General features: G+C 49.6%; 1 protein-coding gene across 1 annotated transcript; it reads right to left on the bottom strand.

The window, feature by feature from the left end:
• Positions 1–2,644: 2,644 nt before the first annotated feature.
• Positions 2,645–8,185, bottom strand: LOC118719017 (interferon-induced protein with tetratricopeptide repeats 2). The gene is made up of 2 exons (XM_045581891.1): positions 8,010–8,185; positions 2,645–4,708 (listed from the first exon to the last, which is right to left on the bottom strand). The coding sequence occupies exons 1-2, from the start codon at positions 8,012–8,014 to the stop codon at positions 3,307–3,309; spliced, it is 1,407 nt and encodes a 468-aa protein (XP_045437847.1). The 5' UTR covers positions 8,015–8,185; the 3' UTR covers positions 2,645–3,306.
• Positions 8,186–8,519: the final 334 nt, after the last annotated feature.

Here is an 8,519-nt window from a genome sequence, read left to right as displayed (position 1 = left end):
ACGGGGGTGGGGGAGGGTGATGTAGTGAAGAGCCAGGGAATTACAAGCCATTCCAACTAACGTGGCTCCATTTGCTCCCGGGATAGTGACATTTCAGGAAACATAGTTATATGCAAAATGTTCTTTATTGTCTTCCAAATGTGTCTGTTAGTTTTAAGACCTCAAGTTAAGATTAAGTGTAATATGTCGCACATCTCTTGCCTACCCGTCCCACCTCATTCCTTTTAGGGTTCTGTTCCTGGTGGTATGACATCCTTGAGCAGCACACATGCATACACCCGGTGTACCTTCCTCAGCACACGAGGTGCCAATGGGCTTCCCTCCAGGTCAACAGAACATGCCGTTTCCTTCCCTGGGCACCAGATCCAGCAATTAGTTCCTCAGGCAAAGTGAGCTAACCCTTCCCTTAGGACACACACCTGTCCAATTCCGTCCAATGGAAGGAGTTTGCCTTGGCAGCTGGTAGGAATTGTGTTTTCCACCAGAATGACCTCTTGAAAAACAGGAGAGACTCAGGGCTTTGGGTTTCTTTGTATTCTTTACTTATCAAGAAAAACTCTTTACTTATTATGCCTTTGAGACTGCCTCCAGAGTGGGGCAGAACACGGCATCGGGGGCACCTCCTCATTTCTCACAATGGAGTCAGACAAGGAGAAAGAATGTGGACAGAAGCAGATGCTAACAAGATTTAACAGAGAGCCGAAACCGGTGGCTCAGTGGATAGACCGTTGACCTGAGGCCTGAAGGATCCCAGGTTTTATTCTGGTCAAGGGCGTGTACCTTGGTTGCGGGCACATCCCTAGTGGGGGGTGTGCAGGAGGCAGCTGATCGGTGTTTCTAACTCTCTGTCCCTCTCTCTTCCTCTCGTAAAAAAAAATCAATAAAATATATTTTTTTAAAAAAATATTTAACAGAGAGCAAGGCAGCACTCCCCCCCACCCCCCACTGTCAATGTGGGACCAGGTGTTTGTGTGCACGGGGGTGCATGGTGATGGGTGTCAGGGCGTAAGCTGAAGTCCTGGACTCTTTTAAGAAAGCTGTAGGGGGAAAATGTTCTTTTTTTAAATTGTTTGAAGTATTACAAATAGTGATACACATGTCTCCTTTTTTTCTCCCCATTGACCTCCTCCTGGCCTCTCCTACCCCCCAGTACATGCCCTCACTTGCTCCCCCCCACCCCCCGGGTCCTGTATCCATTGGTTATGCTTATATGCATGCGTAGAAAAATATTGTTTTCAGTGGCTGTGATGTGAGACCAGCTTAGCGTATTGAAGCCAGTACATACCCAGTGTGACATTTCATTTATCTGTAGCCAAGTCTGGAAGTGGTAAGGTACACCAAACTTTCAGAAAAACCAGAACACCCCTTTATGTCCCATCACATATATATTACGAATTAATTAAACCTATGACTTTTTTTTTTCAGGAATCCATGCTGTGCATACAGATGGTCTCAGGGCACACAGCATTATTTCTGATACAGAAAATAACACAAAAGCCATTGTTACAGTAGTTGCAAATTTTAATAGAAAAAGAACCTTGATTTACATATAATGTTTTAATTGCTGAATAAACATGTTAATATAGACTTAATTTTATTGAGACATATTTGACATATAACATTGTGTCAGTTTAAGATGTACAGCATGTTGACTTGATACATTTCTATATTTTAATTTGATTGCAATTGTTTGACATATTTTGCAGTGGGAATAATTAAGATCTACTGTCTTAATAAGGCTGATGATTATAACGCAATGTTATTGTCTATATTCACTGCACTGTGCATTAGATTTCCAGAACTTCTTTAGTTGCAAGCTTGTACCCTTAAACACCATCTCTTCTATCCCCGCCCCCCAACCCCAGATAACCATCTTTTAAGTTCGAAGGAATTCCAAGAGACAAACATTTTGTAACAGAGAGAATAACTGATGGTCTTGTTCTGGGTCAGCTGACTCTGTTTTGGGTCACACAAACCTTGACTTTGCAGGCTATTCAGTATCTACCTAGAAAATTCCAATTGCTCCAAACATACCATTAATTTGGGTGTTTTCATAAAGAATTTCAGGGTTAAGAAAACTTTTATATCACCAAATTTACATGTCTAATGGTGGGAAACCCTTCCTTTGCTGATGTAATTTCCCAAGACCTTTCACTAACTCCTTAGCCACCAAATAATTCCCTGCTCTGCTGCTTTCCTGGGGGGGGGGGGGGGGTCATCAAAGCACTTAAAAAACAACAAAGCAAATAAATTTTCCTAATAGTGGCTAAGGAAATGAAAATTTCTCCATATGATTATAATCTACAATGGCAAACCAGCATTCCTCTCTCGTGCTCTCTTTTGCCTACCCTGTTCCTATCCCTATGGGTGAGACACTTATTTTTAAAGAAAGGTATTATTTTGGTTTCTAGCATACTGTAAAGAATCCTTTTTAAAAAAGAGTAGTTTATTTATTTATTTGGAGAAGAATGGAGAGGGAGAGAGAAACATCGACGTGAGAGTGTAACATCATTTGGCTGCCTCTTGCATGCCCCCACCAGGGATCAAGCTGGAAACCTGGACAAGTGTCCTGATGGGGAATCAAACCGGCAACTTTCAGTGCATGGGATGATACCATACTGACCAGGGCCAGAATCCTTTTTTAAAAAAAATTCTTCCCATGTTGTATTTCGATTACAGAGAGAGCAGAGTGAAGGCAAAATCTCCCCCAAGAGCCTCTTGAACTGCTGTAGTGTGATGGACTGACCCCATTACTTCTCAGAGACATGTCCCTTCTGGATTGGACTTATTCTCTGCTCTCTAGTTCTCAAACTATGGTCCCACCTCAGCTAATAGGACGATTGAACTGCTGTCATGAAGGGCAATCTAGATTAAGGACAACCTAGGGTAGTGGAGAAAGAAGGCGAGAGAGAGAGGGAGAGAGAGAGAGAGAGAGAGAACGAACATCCATCTAAAGCATTGGTCCCCAGCCTTTGGATGAACATAGAACATTCCAGTAGCGGATCTCAAATGACACCAGTGATGGAAAAGCATTGCAAAAATGGACCAGTGTTTCTGATGTCAACTGGGATATGGCCCCTTTACCAAGCCACAAGACCTTACTCCCCTCTCCCCCTTCAATACCACCACCATCAATTTAGTCCCTCTTCCGGAACTCCCTGAGCAAGTCAACCCAATCCAGTCCTGTGGGCACTCTCTCAGTCCATGCCTATGCCATACTCGTAGTTAAGTATTTTGGTACCAACTGCGAGGAGGGGTATTGCCTCCCTCCCAGGAGTAGCCCTGTGGGTACCACATCCTGATTCCTCATTCATCCGCCAAAGACGCGGAAGGGCTGAGGCGGCCGTTCACACCCCTCTCAGAGTTTTCACCTGCCGGCTGCCTCTTCCCCTCCAGCTCCTGGAGACATGCCAAGATGCGCAAAGCCTGGGGATCATCTCTATTCCTGGAAAGCCTGGCTTTGGCGATGCCTCGCAGTTTGTTCTCCATCTTCCCGGTGGCCTTCGGGTCCTGGTTTATTTTCACACCCTCCATGAAGTGGTGGATGGCCTTGCTCTCACACTTCCTCTGGAACCACTGAAAGTTGCCATATCGAAGGTGGAGCACCTGCCGTTCCACAGCCGTGAGCTCTTTGCCGAATTCCCTCTGGAAGTAATGCTCTGCATCCTCGTACTGGCCCGCCTGGAGGTGGAGGCAGGCCAGGAAGGAGCCCACGTTGACCAGAGTCCCGTTGAGCTCATCAGCTCTCTTCAGGTGCTTCACGGCGTGTCTGATCAGCTCCTGGTAGTCCTCCCTGTCCCCATACCTGCCCGGCAGGCCTCTCTTCTCGCACTCGAGGACTTTGGCCCGGTAGCACACCCCCAGGTGGCAGTGCAGGTAGGCGTTGTTCGGCGAGCATTCCACGGCCCTGGTGAGCAGCTCGATGGCGCTGTCCAGGTCGTCTTTCTTCCGATACAGCATCGCTGCCCCACGAAGCACGTCGATGGCACAGGGGGCTTTCCCCACGGCTTCTTCTACTAGCCTCTCCGCCTCCTCGTCTTCGTTCATCTTCTGCAGTTTCAGAGCCAGGAGGACCTTGATATACTGGTTGCCAGGGTTGAGCCGAATGGCCCGCCTCAGCGCCTCCACGGGATTCTTGAGCGGTGACCACTCGTCCAGCCGGAAGCTGCAGATCGCCAGCCCCGAGGTGGACTCCGGGTGCTTCGGGCGCTTGTCCAGACACTTCTCAAAGCACGCCTTCGCCCTGCCGGCGTGCTGCCTCCCGCACTTGAGCCGTGACCACCCCTCCTCGCAGTCCAGCTCGGGACTCTCCATTCGGTAGGGGCTGGCGAACTTCTTGCAGGCCTCTCGGACCTTGTCCACGTAGGCCTGGGCTTCGGAGAGCCTGCCCATGCCGTGGTAGACCCAGGCGTAGTTGCCCCAGGTGACCAGGCTTCGGAGTTCCGCTTGGCCAGGGTACTGCTGCTGGATCAGGTCTTCCGCTCGTTGCAGGCACTGCAGCGCCTCCTCGCCCTGGCCCCGCTGGTGCTTTATGAAGGCCAGCAGGTTGTACGTGGTGGCTCTGAACTCGCCGCTCTGCAGCTCGGTCTGGTGGCACACTCTGTCTTCGAAATTATCCAAGGAGTTTTCTCCCTCCAACAAGTTCCAGGTGAAGTGGCATTTCAGCCGCCGCAGGCTGCTCTCCAGGGAGTTCTCGGTGGCCTCCTCACTGTGGGGAGAAGCAGAGAGACAGACATGTGAGAGACGGCACAGACTCCCCCGGCACAAAGCAGGGAGCAAGACAAACACAGTTCTCCTCCTCTGGAAGGGCGCGGACCCCAATCAAAAAAGAACATTGCCCGGCCCGTGTGGTTCAGTGGTGGAGCATCGACCTGACCTATGAATCAGGAGGTCACAGTTCGATTCCCGGTCAGGGTACATGCCAGGTTGCGGGCTCTATCTCTCTATCCTCCTCCTCTCCTCTCTGAAATCAACAAAAATATATTTTAAAACATTTTTCTTTTTAAAATTTCTGTATTTTGGTATATGCGTTCAAGCACAGGGAAGCAGGAATCAAGCGACTGGGCCACGGGAGAATCAAGGAGAGGGCAGTGGGCGGGATCCCTAAGGCAGGCAGCTGGGCAGGTTGGCCAGCCCGCAGCTCTCTTCTTGGGGGGCCCCTGCAGGGGCGGCCAAAGCTGTGGAACTGGTTCCAGTGGAGGCTTTCTGTACTTCCTGGCAAGGCTAGTTAATTGATTTTTGTTTGTTTTGTTCCTTCCTCCTACCTAGCATTCACTTGGGGGGGAAAAATATATATATATATATATATATATATATATATATACACACACACACACACACACACACACACACACACACACATTTCAGTGAGGAAGGGAGAGGGAGAGATAGAAACATCAATAATGAGAGAGAATCATTGATCAGCTGTCTCCTGCATGCCCCATACTGGGGATCGAACCCACAACCCAGGCATGTGCCCTTGACCAGAATGGAGCAAGGATCCTTCAGTCCGAACCCCAACTTCTTAAGTTGTTGATTTCTGTTCTTAACATGTTTCGTTGAATTGATTTAGAAATGATTTTGCATTTGTTGTTTAATAATTTTCTTTCGAAATTTTACTTTCCCTCTTCTGCGGTTTGCTTTCACGACAAGGTGTTAGATGTGTGGCTACAAGAGCAGGCTCGTACAGCAGCCAGCTTCTTCCCTCCCAGGAAAGCTCTTTCACTTAGGGCACCCTTGCAACTCTTCTAGAAACATTTCTCATTCCCTTCAGAGTTGGTCCTTAGAACAAGCAAACAAATGAACAAACCCAACCAAGCAGAAACAGCAATCAGACAAATAATCCAAATAATATTAACTTCACTGATGAATAGGTTATAACTCACAAATAGCATCAAATTGTTTTTTTTTCTACATTGCATTCACACTGTAGTCTCTGAAATGTTGCTTTTTTTCTCACTTAAAATTTTTTTTTTTATGATATATATTCACTGGCCCCTTTATCAGGAGCCGATATTCTAAATAGTATGGATTGTGACATGAGCAGCCAATAGAGAATCTGGGAAGTCATGAAATGTGGCAAGTTTCGATCACTTTTGAAATATTTGCCCAGATGAAAGGTTATATTTCCTCATTTGCTCCTGTCCCCTAGCTTTCATGATGTATAGCCCCGTGCACCCTACAATTTGATTGGACCATGGCTGGGTACCCAGACTCAAGGGGAAGCTGGGAATGGAACTGAGAGGGAGCGAGGGAGCCTGAGGCGGTTTTCACACGTTAGGAAGGGAGCTGAGCATGCTGGGGGTCTGGTGGGACCACATTCTGCAGTAGGTACTGCAGAGAGGGCAGAGTCTGGGTCCGCCAAATGCTCCAGTGTCCTGTTCTGGTTCTCCTGGGGTTGCTATGGTCCTGTGTGTGGAGTCCTGGGAATCATTCCAGGACTTTAAAATCAGCATCTGCTCATTTCTGTTACTTGAAACAAATGGAAATTTAACTCCCCCAAGTAGAATAAACAAAATATAGGAGGGAAGTGGGTAGGGATTTCCTCTCAGGGAAGGAGCCTGTGCCCTTTTAAAGACCCAGGCGGTCTTAGCCAAGCGCTGGGTTGTCTGAGTCTCCTGTGTAAGCCGGGAGGGTGGGGCAGGGCCCGGGAGAGTGACTTGCTTGGCATCTGCATTACAATGGCAGCAGCCTCCCCTCAGAAAGTTGATGTCCAGTCTCACCTGCCTTCCTTCTCCGCGAGATCACAGGGGAATTTCCTTAAGCACATGAGCTTTCTTAGCTCCTTTCTCGTTTTATAACAGAAACACAGGGCATGGATACAGTTGAAATGACCTCAGACATAGTTAGTTGCGCATTTGCAAGATAGAGACAGTTAATGTACACAGGTACATACAATAATCCCTCGGAGCAGCTCTTTGAAAGGCAGCCAATTTCACTGCATAATTATGGGTTATTTTGCCCACCGGTCAATCAGAAGCTGGTCCCAATACTTGCTTCCCAGACTTATGCTTTAATGTCTCTGGAAGTCCTAGCCGTTTACAGCACAACCATTTGTTCGCCCTGCTTCTGGTCTGGAGGAAATCCACAGGGACACTGTTCGCCAGGCCAGAGCGCATGCTGCCCCCGCAGTGAGTGAGGGCAGTAGCAGCCCCACCCAGGAATACCCCGTTAGACAAGCACACCCTGGGCCCTCATCCAGCTCCATCCAATCAGAATCTGGGGTGGAGCCCAGGAATCTCCCTTTAACAAGCTTTCCAGATGATTCATATTCGAGGTCAAATACAGGAACCGCTGTCTTAGAGTACGGTGTGTGTGTGTGTGTGTGTGTGTGTGTGTGTGTGTGTGTATGCAGGAGGCAGCTGATCAACGTTTCTCTCTCATCGATGTTTCTAACTCTCTATCCCTCTCCCTTCCTCTCTGTAAAAAAATCAATAAAATATATTAAAAAAAAAAACCCACAAAACTCCTTACATACTTCTTCAAATAAAGAAACAAAAAGGAGGCTCCAGGAGCAATCACGGGACCCGCTTAGTTTAAGTGAACAACCTGGCAGATGATCCCCACCCCTCTGTGTCCTCTCCCTCCCTCCCCACTCCCTCGGGAGCTAAGCTCTCAGGAGTCAACAGGCCAGCAGCCTGGAGACGGGAGGGAGCCTGGGAGACAGGAGCCCTGGAGACGGGAGCCCGGGAGACGGCAGCCCGGAGATGGGCGGCCGGGAGACAGGAGCCTGGAGACAGGAGCCTGGAGACGGGAGCCCAGGAGACGGGAGCCCGGGAGACAGCAGCCCGGAGACGGGAGCCCGGGAGACAGCAGCCCGGAGACGGGAGCCCGGGAGACAGCAGCCCGGAGACGGGAGCCGGGGGACGGGAGCCTGGGAGACAGGAGCCTGGGAGTGGCTGCAAACAAACCGGAGCAAAACTGGCGGGCACGGCCTTTGGGGAGCGCCCTGAGGCTCTGCACTCCCCACAGGCCGGGCAGACGTCTCCAGCGCCGCGGGGCAAGCCTACCTCATGGTCGCCGCCCCTTCTCCCCGGTGCTGCCGTTTGGATGCCGGTAGGGCTGCTGTGCCTGCTCCTCAGCCGCCTTCCTCCTCCGCCTGCAGTCAGTGCTGAAGTCACCTATTTATGGGGGCATCCCCCGCGCCTTCCCCTTGCTTTCCGGAACAAGGGCTTGGGTGAAGGGAAACTGAAACTGGAAAGTGAACCAGGCAGGCTCTAAGGGGGAAAGGAAGAGCCAGAGGGGGTGGGGGGCTCCTCCTGGGCTGAGTCAGAGGGAACTGCGCTGGGTGAATTGTGTTCTACATCAGCTGACATCCAGGAAGTCCAACGGGGAGGAGACAGTTCCCAAAGCCCCTGCCCCTTTAGTAAGTAAATTCCACCTTCACATGAAGTGGGCCACCCACCCTCACCTTCCTGATCGCCCATAGGACGGGCTAGGACAGGCCGGCCACTGCCAGGAACGGTTATGTAATCTCCAATGGGAAAGGGGCGTTTTGTCAGTTTCATTCACTGCCCAAT

Source organism: Pipistrellus kuhlii, unplaced genomic scaffold, assembly GCF_014108245.1.
Source record: "Pipistrellus kuhlii isolate mPipKuh1 unplaced genomic scaffold, mPipKuh1.p scaffold_m20_p_15, whole genome shotgun sequence".
NCBI classification, from domain to species: domain Eukaryota; kingdom Metazoa; phylum Chordata; class Mammalia; order Chiroptera; family Vespertilionidae; genus Pipistrellus; species Pipistrellus kuhlii.
This window is presented reverse-complemented; position numbering and strand designations above follow the sequence as displayed.